Source organism: Pseudorca crassidens, chromosome 9, assembly GCF_039906515.1.
Source record: "Pseudorca crassidens isolate mPseCra1 chromosome 9, mPseCra1.hap1, whole genome shotgun sequence".
NCBI lineage: Eukaryota > Metazoa > Chordata > Mammalia > Artiodactyla > Delphinidae > Pseudorca > Pseudorca crassidens.
Window position 1 is genome coordinate 51,544,463 of NC_090304.1, and position 15,863 is coordinate 51,560,325.

Below are 15,863 nucleotides of genomic sequence, written 5' to 3' on the forward strand. Positions count from 1 at the left end.
GCAAGTCAGTCAGTCCTAAAGGGAATTTATCACTGTCGTCAACTGGCCCTGAGCCTCCAGTGGGTACCATGCCCTTCTCCTGGGCACACCTTCTAGTTAATGTTAACACCCACCACCCACTCCTTCAATAGACAGGCTAGGCTTGGGCTGGGGCTGAGGTCAGAGAAGGCTTAACTCAGTGCAGGTGCAACAAAGTTTTTCTGGAGGAGGTGACCTATGAGTAGGAGCCAGGCCCACTAGAGGGAAAGATGTTCCAAACAGCAGACATAGCATGTGCAAAGGATATGAGGGTCAAAGACAGTGGCACAGGGGGTACTGAGCTCAACTCATTGTGGTTTCAGAGCAGAGCAGGGTACACTCTCCTGCGGTGTCACTGGCATTTACAGCTTTCCAAGACCTGTGACCCATCCCCATCTGCATTTCAACAAACCTGTCACCTCCATGGCTTGTATGGCTCCAGCGAATCTCTCCTTTCATTCGTCACACCATCCTGTCTGCAGAGCTCTGCACAGGGGTCTTGCTGGAGGCAGTTTTGTCACAGTTCCCTGCAAACCCACGATTCACTGTCAAGTGTACCTGTAAGAGATGCTGCTGCTCTTCCAGAGGCCGCCCAAATAGAGTGATCGGTTGAGCCCTGTCAGGGTTGCTGATACTGGGTTGCAGGCCAGCTCAGCCATCCACTCCTGTGCAATCTCAGGCAAGCCTTTTCTCCCCTCTAGGCCAGGGGTTTGCTGGATGAAATCAGCTGCTCTCCTTCACTCTCAAGGTCCTAAATTTTCTGCGACGAACTGGACCCTAAAACCTTGCTCCCCACAAGGGCAGTTCTGCCTCCCGTCCTTCCAGGCTCGAATCTGCTGGAAGTTTTTATGCCCTCGAACCTCTGCATTTGTTCTTCCAGCTGCCTGGAATCCGTTTCTCTCTCCTCCTGGCCAATGCCTATTGCCTCCCTTACGACCCAACTCAGTGCCATCACCTCCGCAAAGCAGGGCCTCCTCCCTTCAGTCCCTTCCTCTTCCGTGCTTTCTTATCTCGCTGTCATACATTGTCTGCCTTGTGTCTGTGTCGTCTCCCCTCACCGATCTTGAAGGACTCGAGGGCAGGGTCCGGGTGTGAGAGGGGGGGGGTCTCCAGGTGCCCGGTTTAGAGAGCCGCCTGGTACAGAGTGTCTGTTACTGTTGACTTCAGTCGGGGCGCGGTGGAGTTAAGGAACACAGGCTCCGGAGGCCCCGCCTGCGGAGCGCGCCAACAGGCGAGGGGGAAGCCGCCCCGGAGGCTCCGACCTCGCTCCTCGCTCTCTGCCCCAACAGCGATAGGAGACCCCACTCATGTGAGAGTTTTTGTGGGATCCGGGTGGTCTAGAGCCTGGGGCGGTTCCCCCCCACATTTTCGTTCCGTTCTCCCCCCCAAGACCACTCTTAGTACAATCCGGGGATTCCCCGCCGCTGCCCGCCCCCTGACGTCACGGAGTCCCCTTGGAGCCCCGCCCCTGCCCGGCCGCGCCTCCTTGGGCGGGGGGAGCGCGCGGTGCAGGCGGGAGAGGGCGGCCATGGCGGGGCCCAGCGACCCCGGCGTCCCCGCCGCCCGCTGGAAACGCCACATCGTGCGGCAGCTTCGACAGCGAGACCGAACGCAAAAGGCCCTCTTCCTGGAGCTGGTGCCGGCCTGTGAGTGCAGTGCGTCCCGGGGCCGTCGAGGGCATAGGGCTCCGGCGCGGGGAAGCATTTGTCTGGCCCCTCCGTCTGTGACCCAAGTGCCCCGACGCCTTTTCGCCTCCGAAGCCTGGGGCTTGCTGGACTCGCTGTCTCTTACGCGCTATCTCCGACTAGCCAGCGTTCCTGCCCTTTCCCGTCCAGGCTCTGCTCAGAGCCCCCTCCGGGACGGAGCTCCCTCCTAGTGCCCCTGCTATTGCTCGCCCCTCTGGGCCTGGCTCTGCCTTCCAGCGGCTGGGCTTCCTGTGCACGGCTTCATAAGCGAATGTTGGATTTTTAGGGTCTTTTAGACTTACCCTTCTTGGGCCGTCCCCGGGGTAGAGCCTGGTCAGTCCATTTGGTCCCCATAAGCACAGTGAAAGATCTCGGGGCTGTCCAGAGCAGCTACTTTTAAACTCTGAATCTCTAGGGAGGCAGTTCAGAGTCTGAGGCTCTGCCACTGATAGGTGATCCTGGCTCAGGTTTTTGGAGCATCTCTGTGCCCAACCAACCCCAGCCTGAGGGAGAAGCAGGGGGATTCAGGCTGCGGAGGGAGGTGGCTGAGCCTGGGGAAGTCAGATTCTCATAGTGTTTCTGCGGAGCTGGTCAGGAAGGGGTATGGCAGTTCGAGCCAGGATGAACAGGTGTGCACCTGTGTGTAGCACCTCTGGTCATCTGAGATTGTATGTTTGGGGGTTAAAAGTCTAATCACAGTCCCTCCAGCTCCATCACTGGTCCTAATCTTGGCTGCTGCTTAACCATCTCCCCACAGCCCCACAACTGAATTTGTTGCTCTTGTCCTGGGAGATTTCTTTGCAGCCTTCTGGGCTGCAGGTCCTCTCCGTTCAGGTATATGAGGCCAGCCCCCTGCCTCTAGGCAGCCTCACTTCTCCACTGCTCTGATGGACAATGGAACAGTCCAATTTGAGGGAGTCACCCCCATCCCCTGGGAGCTGCACATCTGTGGGACTGGAGTGATCCTGGAGGGCTGAACTCAGAGACACTGGAAGTCCAGTCTTCTCTGTGGTCTTGGGCAGGTCATACCCCTAAGCCTCCTATTTCTCACTCATAAACTGGACAAAATGGCATCTTCTTTAGATTTGCTGGGGGTGAGGGTGGGGCAGAGCAATTCCCTGAGGGTTGGGGTGGGGTTTTGTGTGAGAACAAGGCCAGCAACCTAGGTGACCGACCTAGGTGACCTAGGTGACTGGTAGCGGACAGGAATAGGGAAAGGAGCTGAGGAGTTAGGCCTGGGCTTACCATCTCTACCCTACCTGGGCCTGGTGAGAAAAGAGGAAGTGACCATGGGTGAGGGTGGAGAGGCTGTATTACAGGGTCTGTAGCAGAAACTACCAAACTCAAGGACTTTCTGTTCTGGCCTTGGGGAAGCCTTACACCAACCCTGGGGAAGTCAGGGTTGTTTTTTAGCCCAGAAAGAGCCCCTGGAAGGGAAGTATCTTGCCAAAGACCACAGGCTAGTGGAGCTCAGTTTGTTTCATCGCTCTCTGGGGACAGGCCCCGCCCTGGGTATCAACCCCTGGCCCCTTCCTTCCCTTGAGAACCTCAGCAGGCAGTACCCAGCCATCTCCTTCCCCTGCAGTGGTCGTCCTTCTGTGTCCCTGGGAGAGCAAGTCTTCTCCTGGGAGGGCCTGGGGGCTATGCTCTTAGAGGGTGTGCAAGGGCTGGAGGTCCTGATGGAGCTGCACAGATACCCCTCAGGCAAGGGCAGAGCCCAGCCTGCCAGTAGCTCCCCATTCTGCATCCCTCGGCTCCTGCAGCCCTCCCAGCCAGAGAGGTAACTTGTATGCCTAGAGTCTCCTGGAAAGAGTCTGTCTGTGCTCCAGGCTCACCTTTTTGCACCCACAGATAACCGTCTCCTAGAGAAAGCGGAGCTGCTGGCCCAGTTCTCAGAGAAGCTGCAGCCAGAGCCCACCGATGTCACTCGGGCTCTCCACCAGGGCGGCTGGTGAGTGTTTGTATTTGTGGTCACAATGGGCTTCCTGTGCCTGGGCCCTGCCCCCAGTGGCTATGCGGGGTTCATTCTCTCCCAGGCACCTCACTGGCCCTTGGCTGCTGCCCAGGGGAGGGGGAGGCAGGCTCTCCAGCCTTCCCCCCGGGCCAGCTGCTCAGAATGTCCGTCTCTCTGCATTTGTCCTCCCACGCCCACACACCTCTGTCTTTTTCTGTTTGCCACCTGATGCCTACAGAAAGGGCACAATGCCACCTATTCCAAAGAGGGAGCGAAGATGAGAACCAGGAATGGGTTGGGGCTCAGAGTTGGGAGGTGCTTCTTGAGGGGGGTCCTGGCCTGGGAACTCCAGGCCTGGGGGAATCCAAGAGCAGACGTTCCCGGGCAGCTCTAGTTTCTGGAGACTTGCTCTTTCCTGTACTGACTTTCTGGCTCCCACCTTCCTCAGGAAAAAGTTCACGGCTCTGGTTTCAGACTGTTCGTGTGTATCCTCTGGCTGAATGGAGGGACAATGAACACCGCTCTCTGATTGGTTGACAGGGAGGAGGAGTCAGAGCCTGACTCAGACGGAGTCCCATCACCAGCAGCTCTGAGGGTGAAGTGGCAAGAGGAAGAGGAGGGGCTCCGGCTGCTGTGTGGAGAGGTAGGCTGGGCAGGGGGCTGAGAGAGAATGGGGTGGGCCCAGGATCCAGGACTCTGGGGCTGGGACATGTCATCCAAGGGAGTCAGCAAGTGAGGGAGATTCCAAAGTCCAGTGCCTTGAGGCCAGACAGGGGTCAGAGTGCTCTCTAGCTTGGCCCTGGCAGCCCAGGATGAAGTGGGCTCCAACAGCAGCGGGAGGAAGTGCAGTGAGAGCTCAGGGAGGGGTGTGTGAGGGATGCAGGAAACAGGCAGCCTCTGTTCCCCCTTCTGGATGGTCCAGCCTGCTCTGCTCACCACTTGCCCTGCAAACCTCAGGGCCCAGTACCAGCTGACACTCAATACACATTTGCAGACCAAAAGTAAGGTGGTCCATCTCCATGGCAGGGTGTGCTAGCTCCACCTGCCACTGCTTCCCCCCGCCCCTGCACCATGGTGTCTCTTGGCTTCTGGTTCACCACACTCTCCTGGTTTTCCTCTCACTTATGTAGCTGTTACTTCTGAACTTCCTTCTCTGGCTACTTTCCCTCCTTTTTAACTCCCTCCCTTCAGATGTGGGTGTTCTTTGGAGCTTGGGTGGGTTAACTGACTCCTAAGGACTTTCTGTTTGCTAACTCCCAGACCCATCTCTAGCTCAGCCTTCTCTTATGAGCTCCAGACTCTCTTGCTCAGCTGCTTTTTGGACTTCACGCCTAAAATCAGACTAACCATCGCCCCTGTGATTATATGGCCAACACCACGTTGAGAACGCTGGGCTAAGCGTTACTTCAGCTAATCCTCTGCAACTTTATATTTCAGAGGAAACGAAAGCTTAAGAGCTGGAGCCAGGATTTGAACTCTCTCCCGCACAAATCCCCTTTCTGTGATCTCCATTCATTCTTTCCACAAATATTTATTGACAGTCACTATATCCAAGGCATAGGCAATGCAGCAGTAAACAGGACCTGGCCCCATGGAGCTTCCAGTCCACTGGAGGAGGCTGAGGGGCCAGTAAGCACCTACCTAGTTACCACATGCCAAGTCCCTTGCTCAACTAATGTGTATTTGGGGCTATGAACCTAGTGGTAGCCTCTCCCTCAGAGCCCCTGTTGTAGTTGCAACTCTACATTTGAGAGGTGATTCTCAAAATCTGAGCCCCCTTCTGGGCTGTGAGAACCCCGAGAACTGGGATGCCTTTGGTTTGCCTCCATTGTATCCCTGGGGCCTGTCTCCACAGTCCATGCTACTGAATATTTGTAGACTAGGTGATAAATGAGATAGATCATCCCCCCCTCCACTGGTAGTCACCAGGCTGGAAACCCAGGGACACCTCTAACCCCTAGCAGCCTTCCATCCTGAGCTAGTCACCAGCTCATGGATCCTGCCTCCAAATCCATCAACTTCCATTTTTTGTGCCCTGTCTGCCTGGTCCAAGTTACTCTCATTCCTTGCTGGACCACTCCTCTTTTGGCACCCCCATCCATTCTCCATTCTCTACTCAGAGTGATTTTTTTTTTTTTTTTTTTTGGCTGTACGCGGGCCTCTCACTGTTGTGGCCTCTCCCGTTGTGGAGCACAGGCTCCAGACGCGCAGGCTCAGCGGCCATGGCTCACGGGCCCAGCCGCTCCGCGGCATGTGGGATCCTCCCGGACCGGGGCACGAACCCGTATCCCCTGCATCCACTGCGCCACCAGGGAAGCCCAGAAGCCCAGAGTAATATATTTTAATAATAAAAATGATCTCCAGGGCTTCCCTGGTGGCGCAGTGGTTGAGAGTCCGCCTGCCGATGCAGGGGATATGGGTTCGTGCCCCGGACCCACTGACCCCTCAGTTCTGTGGTTTCCCCAGCTCTTGGCTCTCGGATGAAGGACTGTTCAGTGGGGCGGGGGACAGATGAGATGACGCTCACCCCCACTCTGGGGCTGGGGGCAGCTCTGGTATTCAGTCTGGGCCTGGCGCTCCCACAGTCCATTCCTGTTAGCCTGTGTGCCTCTGCTCAGAGCTCCTTCTTGCTCTCTGGGATCTACGCTTGGGTAGGCCAGGGCTTGGAGAGGTGGGGAAAAGAACACACATCCCTTGAACCCTTCCTATACCCCAGCGCTTTACTTGGAGCATGTTAGGTGGCCTGGGTTCAGATCTCAGTTCTGCTGTGTGACTTTGGGCAAGACACTGAACCTCTCTGTGTCAATGTCCTCATGTGTAAAATGGGGGAGAATGGCAGTTCCTACCGGATTAAAAGAGTTAATACTGTAGAGTGCTCGGAATAAGACCTAGCACACTTAAGTGCTATAGAACCAATCATCATTATTTGAGATACTGTTCCTTATAGTAATTCCGTGTTACCCAGTGAGGTAAGCACAACCATTCCCACTGGACAGGTGAAGAAACAGAGCTGGTTTAGAGCAGTTAAATGACTACCCCGGGTCACAGAGAATATAAGTGGCACTGCCAGAATTGAAACTCGGGTGTTAGGCTTCAGAGCCTAAGGCCCTTCCGTTGATCCCTGAAACAGCAGTGCATTCCTGTGCTTGGTGCAACGCCTGTCTGCGCCTCAGCTTTCTCTTGAGCTAGGGGGCGGGTGAGAGGAGAGGCAGACCCCGTCCTACTAGCCTCTCGGCCAGAGAGGGGCTGGAGGCCCTGCCCAGAGGCACCCATGCCTACCTGTCCGGCCCCTCCGCCGCTGCAGATGGCCTACCAGGTGGTGGAGAAGAGCGCAGCCCTGGGCACCCTGGAGTCACAGCTGGGGGAGCGGCAAAGCAGGTGAGGCGCGGGCGGTGCGAGAGGGGGCCCCCCCCCGCGCACCTTGGGGAGGCTTGGGGCCATCACTGCCAGGGGGAGGGGACAGGGTCACCCCGCGGGTCTCCGGAAGGGCCCGACAGCTTTCCCACGTCCTCAAACGTCCCCCAGGCCTGTGGCTGGTCGCAGAGGCCAGGAACTGCAGGACTGAGAAGGCTTGGTCGGAGACGTGGCTTAGCCGGCCGGCTGGCCGCGTGGCCAGGGGCAAGTTTGTCCCAGCTCCAAGACTGGTTCCCCAGGGCGGTGATGGAGGTTCTCCGCGTTCTCCAGGCTGGCAGCTCTGGAGGCCCGCGTGGCGCAGCTGCAGGAGGCGCGGGAGAAGGAGGAGGGACAGGTGGATGCGCGGCGCGCGCTGAACGCGGCACAGCGGGCGGCCTATGAGGCGCTGCGCGTGCACGTCGGGCACCAGGAGGCGGCTCTGCGCAGGCTCGAGGAGGAGGCACGCGACCTGCTGGATCGGCTGGTGCGGCGCAAAGCGCGCGCCGCAGCCGAGCGCAACCTGCGCAACGAGCGCCGCGAGAGGTGAGAGCGCTGGGCCCGCCCTTCGGGGACGTGAGTGGTGGCGTGGCCTGCCGGGGAGGGGCCGGCCCCGCCTTCCGGGCACGGGAGCGACCCGACTCTCAGGAGGTTTTTCTGTCCCAGGGCCAAACAGGCGCGGGTGTCCCAGGAGCTGAAGAAGGCAGCCAAGCGGACAGTGAGCATAAGCGAGTAAGAATGAGGATGCGCCTGAGACCTGCCTGCCGAGGCTCTGCCGCGGGCTCTGCCCCGTGGCCGCTACAGTTCTACCCCGCCCCCACCTGCCTGCGGCCACCGGTGCACCTTACTGCAAGTGTGCACAGCCGCGGTGCCGAGGCCCCCAGGCAGAACGAGCCCAGGACACGTGCAGACACGTGTGGTCGTAGGAGCCAGCACCTGTGACTGCCACACGTGCGTCCACGGGGACACCCTCATCTCTGGGTCTGCACATCCTCACCGTGGCGCGGAGGGGCTGGCCTGGTCCCTTAGCCATTCTGAGCTTAATTCTCTCCCCCAGGAGCCCAGACACATTAGGCGATGGGATCAGAGAGGAAGCAGACACTCTGGCTCTGGCAGCTGAGCCAGCGTTCCTGGAGAGTGAGGCTGGTGAGAAATGGAAGAGGCCCTTCAGGTGAGCACTGTCCCACAGCTCTGAGCTGGGTCCCATCCCAGAGTCTTCCTCTAGGACCTTGGGCCAGCTCTTGGGTTGAGAGGGGGCTTGAGAAGAGACTGGGGTACAGCTTGGACCCCAGGACAGATCTGACCTCCAGTGCCTGGAGCCACTTAGGGTCAGTGCCGCCTCCGGGACCCCAACCTCTGTCCTCACCCCCTTTTTCTCCTTACCAGGACCAGAGCTCTGGGGGTGGGATGTCAGGCTGGTGAAAGGGTGTGACCAGGAGGGAACCTGTTGGCAAGGTCCAGGGTTCAGCTGTCACAGGCATGTGTGTGCATACACAGGGACGTCAGAGCATATGTGTGTACAAGCTTAGGTAAGCGTACCTGAATGCCTGTGAAGCATGTGTAGATGGGAGCTCATATGGGTGGGACCTGATTGAGGCTTCAGTCCTTGGATGCCCCTCACCCCCAGTCTGCCCCGTCTGTCTTGATTTGCCTGGCATTGAGACTGCCCTCCCCGCATTCCCCAGCCTGTAAGCTCTCCTCCAGTCCTTTCATTTTTTAAAATTTTTAAAATATTTATTTTTGGCTGCATTGGGTCTTCGTTGCTGCGCGTGGGTTTTCTCTAGTTGCGGCGAGTGGGGGCTACTCTTCGTTGCGGTGCGTGGGCTTCTCATTGCGGTGGCTTCTCTTGTTGCGGAGCACAGGCTCCAGGCGCGCGGGCTTCAGTAGTTGTGGCACGCAGGCTCAGTAGTTGTGGCTCACGAGCTCTAGAGCGCAGGCTCGGTAGTTGTGGCACACGGGCTTAGTTGCTCTGCGGCATGTGGGATCTTCCCAGACCAGGGCTTGAACCCGTGTCCCCTGCATTGGCAGGTGGATTCTTAACCACTGCACCACCAGGGAAGCCCCTGCAGCCTTCTCTTGCAGGTCGCTGGTGTCCAGGCCTCAGGGTAGTGAAGGAACCCTGGGGAGGGGCATGAGATGCAGTCCCCAAAGCCTTAGCCCTGGCGGGCCAGGTCATCTCAGGACACATGATCTCCTGGGTATTTTTGGGATCTAGGTTTCCCAGCCCCTGCTCCCAGCCTTGTGCTTTCTCAGCCTGGGGGCACCTTCACCCCCTTCCATAGGCCCCAGCTCAGTCTCCCATGAAATTTTGTTGGGGGGCACTTGGGTGGTGAGGCAGGTCTTAACCATCATGGTGAAACTGGGAGACTTCATTCCAAATCCCTCCCTTCCTCCATCTTCCTGGGACTCCTCTGGGTCATCGTGCTCTCCTGGCCTTGGAGGAGCAAAGTTCTTGTCCAGGCTCAAGAGTGTAGGGATGAATGACTGCTGTCTGCACAGCCACCGACCAGTCCCTTAGCACGTCTCTCTCAATTCTGCCCCAGGTCTGCCTCCGCCACCTCCCTGACGTTGTCCCGCTGTGTGGATGTGGTGAAGGGGCTTCTGGAGTAAGTGTGTGTGTGCACCAACATGTGTGTGAAGGTGCTGGGCCCCTTGGATGCGTGTGTCAGGCTCCTGGAGCCCAGGCTTGGGCTGTGTATGTGTCTCCGTGTGTCCTTCCGTATGTTGCCCAGCACTCTGTGTGTGAGTCTCTGCTGAGTCCCAGAGGCAGGAGCTGGGTGCATGGCCTCATTCCCAGCCCCTGCCTGGCTATCTTCCAGGCTCTGGCCCTCATCCTGGGTCATCACAGGGGACCAAAAGCTCCAGCCTGAGGCCAGAAAGGAGCTACTACTCATTTGGGAAATGGAGGTTCAGAAATGTCAGGGATTCGTTCAGGGTCACAGTGCCAAGCAGTGGCCAGGCCAGGACTGAAACCCTGCTCCGAGGTTTCTCTGCATCCACCACCAACCCTGCCCTGCCTGTGTGCCTGTCTTGGTGCCCCTACTGTCTCCACATTGACTCCTGGGTCAGAGGCTGGTGGGGACCGTGCCTGCTGCACCTCCTGGCCATGTTCTGCTGCCTTCCGTGTCTGCTTCCTGTTGTTGCTGCTTCAGGAGAGCTCGAGGCTCCCGTGTCAGAGGCCTTGCTGAATGCCCTCCTGACCCCCTCCTGCAGTTTCAAGAAGAGGAGAGGCCACTCAGTTGGGGGAGCCCCTGAGCAGCGATACCAGAGCATCCCTGTGTGTGTGGCCGCCCGACTTCCTACCCGAGCTCAGGATGTGCTGGTAAGGAGGAGCTGGGCCAAGTGCATGGGGTACGATATGGGAGTGCAGGTCCCAGGAGTGGTCCAAGGAGGCTGGGGAAGCAAGGATGGGCCCCTCACTGGGAGCAGGAGTTTTCCTCCCACAGCTTGTGGTGGGAGCCCTTCGGCATTTTATAATGAGGGAGAGACAGGAGGCCGGGAGACCAGGAGGCCAGGTAGTGGAGTATTGGGAACATGGCGGGAGGCTGCTGCAGGGGTCCAGTCAGAGGTGATGAGCCCTGGTGGGGCTGAGTTTGAAACTCAGTGTTCGAACAGAGACCTGATGTGCGCAAGAATGCGTGACAGAGAGCTGTGCGCGTGAGCAAAGAGGTGTGTGTGGCAAGGACCAGGGGCACCGACCTCCCCTTTTCCCCACAGGATGCCCACCTCTCCGAGGTCAATGCTGTTCGTTTTGGCCCCAGTAGCAGCCTCCTGGCCACTGGAGGGGCTGACCGCCTCATCCTCCTCTGGAATGTCGTGGGAGGTGAGGGTCCCTGCCCACAGGCCAGCCTCACCTTCAGCTTGCTCCTTGGTGGGAAGGGTCTTGAGTCTTTGCGTTTCCTCACCTGGGACATTCTTGTGGGCAGCGGCAAGAGTTCTGGGCTCACTGCTCCTAAGAAGGGCAGAGCCTCCCACTTCCTGAAGTCGAGGCCTGCGGGGTGGGGAGGGCTGAGCTCAGATGGTCCCTGTTGGGGTGGTGGAGGCACCATGTCACGAGGTTCTACAGGGACAGGCCCTTGAGCAGGTCCCTTGGGCCCCCCCACCAGGCCACCTCCTCTTCTAGTGCCACTGAGCCCTCAGAACTCAGTCGTGAGGCAGATGTTAGCTATCTACTCTGTGTTCTGTAGCGGGGGGTGTACTGGGGAGTGAGAGCTGGCTCCCAGAGGCTTCCTGGAGGAGGTGAGTCTCCAGCTGGCCTGGCTCTGGCTTGCCGTGTGACCTAGGGACAGTCCCTTCTCTCTGGTCTTTTCCAGACATCCGCGAGATGACCTGCAGCCCCCCGGGGCCCTCTGCTGGCAGTTCAGGAAGGTGCAGCCTCCAGCTAGACCCCCCACCCACCCCCCAACCCTGGCCGCTCCCCCAAGAACAGGCCCAGCACTTCTGTTCTCTAATTTAGGAGAGATTCATCTTCCCACTCACAGTCCAGGCGCCTCTGTTTCGTGAGATTAGTGACTTCACTTGTCCCTTCTCCTGGTCCCCCCAGGGCGCCTGGAGGCCAACCAGACCCTTGAAGGAGCTGGCGGCAGCATCACCAGTGTGGACTTTGACCCCTCGGTGAGAGGACCTGGGGGGCATAGGATATCCCTCCCCCAGTTTCCACACTGGGCAGGTGGGGGCTTTGGGGCCTGAGGGAACATCACGGGTATCCTAGAGCTCCTACACAATCCTCCCCCCTGGGCCTCGATTCTCCCCTGCCTACCTGGGTGACCTGGGCTGGGGGAAGCTCTGAGGCACTCCTGACCCTAGCTCTCTGGCCTGCAGTTGCCTCTGGCCAGGCCCAGGTTCAGGACCTATCCTTTCCCCTCCTATCTCCCCAGGGCTCCCAGGTACTGGCAGCTACTTACAATAAGGCCGCCCAGCTTTGGAAGGTTGGGGAGGCACAGTCCAAGGTGAGGCCTGACTGGGGAGGCAGCCTGGGGGTCAGGGGTCATGCCTTGGGCCTGGAGGGGTTTGTTATGGGGTCTTGGCCATACCCTTGATGCATATCTGGGATGGTGGCAGGAGACACTATCTGGACACACAGACAAGGTAACAGCTGCCAAATTCAAGCTAACGATGCATCAGGCGGTGACCGGGAGCCGGGACCGGACAGTGAAGGAGTGGGACCTCGGCCGAGCCTACTGTGAGGCCCAACCCTCCCCTTTCCCAACGGCCAGGACCCTGCCAGGCTATGGGGGACCTCAGCCTGCTCTCTGGGAGTGGCTTCAAGATTTACAGGCATTTGGCCCCTCTTCTGTCCCCCCATCGATGATGCTTTCCCTGGTTTCTAGGTGACCTCAGGCTTTGGGCTGGGAAACAGGGGACCTGGGTTATAGTTTTGGGAGGACACCTTACCTCTGGGGCTTCTGGGCCTCAGCTTCTCCATACATCCAGTGGGTTGGCTCCTGATAACCCTTCTCTGAGGCTGGGGCTCTACTCCTTGGTCCCTAGGTTCCAGGACCATCAATGTCCTTTCCTACTGTAACGATGTGGTGTGTGGGGACCATGTCATCATTAGTGGTCACAATGACCAGAAGATCCGCTTCTGGGACAGCAGGTGATAGGCGCAGGCTGTGGGTAGTGGAGGTGGGGGCAGGGCTTCTGTATTCTCTTCCTTTTTCTAGCCATGGAGCTGCTGAGGGTACCTTGGGGAAGCGAGGCTCTGGTGGCCTCTGTGCTGGGCTCGGCCCCTTGAAGGCTCAGCTGCCCTTGGAGACCTGTCTCCTTCTTATTGGCCCTCGGTCCAACCAAGGGACCCTGCCTGGGTCTTGCCAACCAAGATGGAGAATCTCTTTTTTCCCATATAATCACCACTTTTTAGTCAAAAGGAACAAAAGTTATATTGTTTTCTGAGCCTAAGAGCCCAGCATTAGGCTTGAATGGTTTATAAAAGCCAGTGCTGGAACCAGTGCCAGAGCCAGTGCCAGGCCTGCCTCAGGCTGCTTCTTACTCATCTGCAGAGATTGCCTTTTGAAACCCTTTGCACTCTCTTTCACATATTTAAAGACAGACTTGCATTGCTTCCCCGCCCCCACCCCCAGCACTTATTTTAGTGACCCAAGGGTTTAGTAAGTTCCTGATGGAAGGGGCTGGCTGCAGGGGGAGGTTAGTTGTCAGCCTTGGCCTTAGTGGCCTGAGACCAGGGGGGGCCTCTGGACTTCGTTAGTCTGTCAGGAGCACCTTGTCAGGGTGGCTGCTGCTCATCCTCGCCTTTGTCCCTGCTCCTCAGGGGACCCCGCTGCACCCAGGTCATCCCTGTGCAGGGCCGGGTCACCTCCCTGAGCCTCAGCCACGACCAGCTGCATCTGCTCAGCTGTTCCCGAGACGACACGCTCAAGGTCATCGACCTGCGTGTCAGCAACGTCCGCCAGGTGTTCAGGTACCTGCTTTGTGCCCACTGGTCCTGTGGCTTTGGCTGTGGCAGCCGGGCCTTGTCCCCTGTAAAAGGCCCGTCAGCGGGGGGCCCTCCCTGGAGGCCCCTCTGGATCAGGGCCTGGTGAGGTGGCCAAGCCCTTGCCAGAGAGAGGAAGCTCCGTAAGTTCCTGGCTGAGCCACCTCCATCCTGACCCGACCATGTCTGTTCTCAGGGCTGATGGCTTCAGGTGCGGTTCTGACTGGACCAAAGCTGTGTTCAGGTGTGTCCATGAGAGCACAGCACCCATGCCTGAGTGTGTCCCATCTGTCTGTGTCTGTGTCCTTACCTCTAATCTCCTCTCTCTGGCTGTGCTGTGGCCCCTGCAGCCCAGACAGAAGCTACGCACTGGCAGGTTCCTGGGATGGAGCTCTTTACATCTGGGATGTAGACACTGGGAAACTGGAGAGTAGCCTTCGGGGACCCCATTGGTGAGCACGGCCACTGCCCACCCACCTGCCCACCCCAGCCCCAGTACCCCACCCCCGGCCCTGCCCCAGTCCTGCTAAGCTGATTCCAGGTCCTGACATGCTGGGCATCCTGGAACCCCCAGCCCTTGTCCCGTACCTTCCATTCCCTGCCCCCCCACCTGAGCCCTTCATAGTTCACAAGGTGTCTTCCCATGTGCACCTGGGTCTGCTCTCACCACAGCCCTCTGAGCCCATTTTACAGGTGAGGAGATGGGCTCAGAGAGGGCTTCAAAATGCCCAGGTCCAGTAATGAGGGGCAGAGCCCAGCAGTGGACGCCCCCTGAAGCCTGCCTCTCCCTCTCCTCAGCGCTGCCGTCAATGCCGTGGCCTGGTGCTACTCTGGGAGCCACGTGGTGAGCGTGGACCAAGCCAGGAAGGTTGTGCTCTGGCACTAGTGCCACGACTCCCCTGCCTGAGCTGGAGCTCTAGTCCAAAGCCTGAAGCTGGAGGACAGCTTCCCACTGCCCCAGAGGCTCCAGGGCCAGTAGGGGTGCAGGGATGGGGGTGGCATTTAGTGGGTAAGAAGGCCTGGCAGGACCTGGCCTGTTTGTTTAAAAACAAAGTGTGGGTTGGGGGGGATTACTGTATTGTTTTTTTATCTCTGGCAAAAGTGGAAAAAAATTACATTTAAACTGGCGTCTGCTTGCCTCTTTGCAGCATTCAGGGAACAGGGAAGCCTTTGGGTGGAGGCTCAGGGAGACCCAGGCTGGGCTCCCTTTCCTCCCCCCCCCCGCACAGAGCTGGGCAGAGCTGGCCCGCCTTCTGTGCTGACAGCATGAAGAAAGGCCCAGAGGCAGCAAAGGACAGTGGCTTTTGGAGCAGTGGAAATTTCATCCTCGGTCTAAGCTGGTCCTGGTCCTTGGGCCCTTCTGTTTCAGACACCCAGAGTAGACCGAGGCTGAGGAGGGGCCGTGTGAATTCTGAGGAGGGAGCAGGGGAGACAGCCGAGAGGGGCCCTGTGGAAAGGATCCTGAAAAACCAGAGTGATATCAAGTACTCGGTACAACAGGCCTGCCTTTAGACCGGGGCCGCATTCTTGCCCCAGAGGCAGACCCCTTGTGTGGCGGGGAGGACATCCGTGGGCTGGGCCTGGGCCTCGCTTACATCAGCATCAGATTTAAGCCACACAACAAGCATCTGGAGTACATGGCAGACCCAATAGGGTGGAACCTGGGCACTCCCATTCCCTTCCCCAACCTGGGGCGTGGAGGAGGGTCAGTGGGACGGCCATTGCCAGTCACCAGGTGTTGAAGGGGACTTCTGTCCCTGAGTGATAGGGGCTGACCTCTGGGGGTCCGCGCAGTTGAGATTCAAGGCTTTACTCTAGAACTCTCAGCCTCCTTTATTACCTTACAGTGTCTCTCCTGAGTCCCAGCGTTTTGCAGACTATTTCCAGGATGGGCAGGAGAGAGCTAAGAGCCAGGACTCTGCAGCTAGACTGTCTGGGTTTGAATCTCTGCTCTGCTATTTAGTAGCAGAATGATTTTGAGCAAGTTACTTAATGTCTTTGTGCCATAGTTTCCTCCTGTGTAAAATGGGAAAAATAGCAGTATCTACCTCAAAGACTGTTGGAAGGACTCGATGCATCAGTATTTGTAAAGTTCCTGGCACGTGACAAAGGCTGTTTAAGTGTTGGCTGAATACCCAAATCTACACTCTGCTGATCCCAGCTCACTCACTGCCCTCGGCCCAGCTGTCCCCTGAGCTATGGGTGACATACCCAGCTGCCTCCTAGGCATCATCTATCCCTGTCATAAGCGTCTCTTCCCCTCACACCCCACTTCTTGGGCACCAAGGCGTGGGGCTGTTGCGTCTAACTCTCCTTTCCATTCCTGCTGCCACTGCAGGCCACCTTGTCCTCGACCTGCTGTCTCCACCTAGTTCCCTCCTTGCCA

The 15,863-nt window shown here is 58.1% G+C and overlaps 1 protein-coding gene across 3 annotated transcripts; it reads left to right on the forward strand.

Annotated features, from left to right (window-relative positions):
* Positions 1-1,512: 1,512 nt before the first annotated feature.
* Positions 1,513-14,604, forward strand: ATG16L2 (autophagy related 16 like 2). Of its 3 annotated transcripts, none has more exons than XM_067750249.1 (18): positions 1,513-1,664; positions 3,555-3,654; positions 4,198-4,300; positions 6,962-7,035; positions 7,342-7,593; positions 7,714-7,779; positions 8,105-8,218; positions 9,591-9,653; positions 10,261-10,369; positions 10,765-10,870; positions 11,591-11,661; positions 11,925-11,996; positions 12,109-12,229; positions 12,538-12,643; positions 13,316-13,465; positions 13,674-13,721; positions 13,828-13,929; positions 14,210-14,604. In XM_067750249.1, the coding sequence occupies exons 1-18, from the start codon at positions 1,547-1,549 to the stop codon at positions 14,250-14,252; spliced, it is 1,818 nt and encodes a 605-aa protein (XP_067606350.1). In that variant the 5' UTR covers positions 1,513-1,546; the 3' UTR covers positions 14,253-14,604. The 3 variants fall into 3 exon arrangements, with proteins under 3 accessions (XP_067606350.1, XP_067606349.1, XP_067606351.1); XM_067750248.1 differs by having other exon boundaries at positions 14,276-14,604; XM_067750250.1 differs by lacking the exon at positions 9,591-9,653 and having other exon boundaries at positions 14,276-14,604.
* Positions 14,605-15,863: the final 1,259 nt, after the last annotated feature.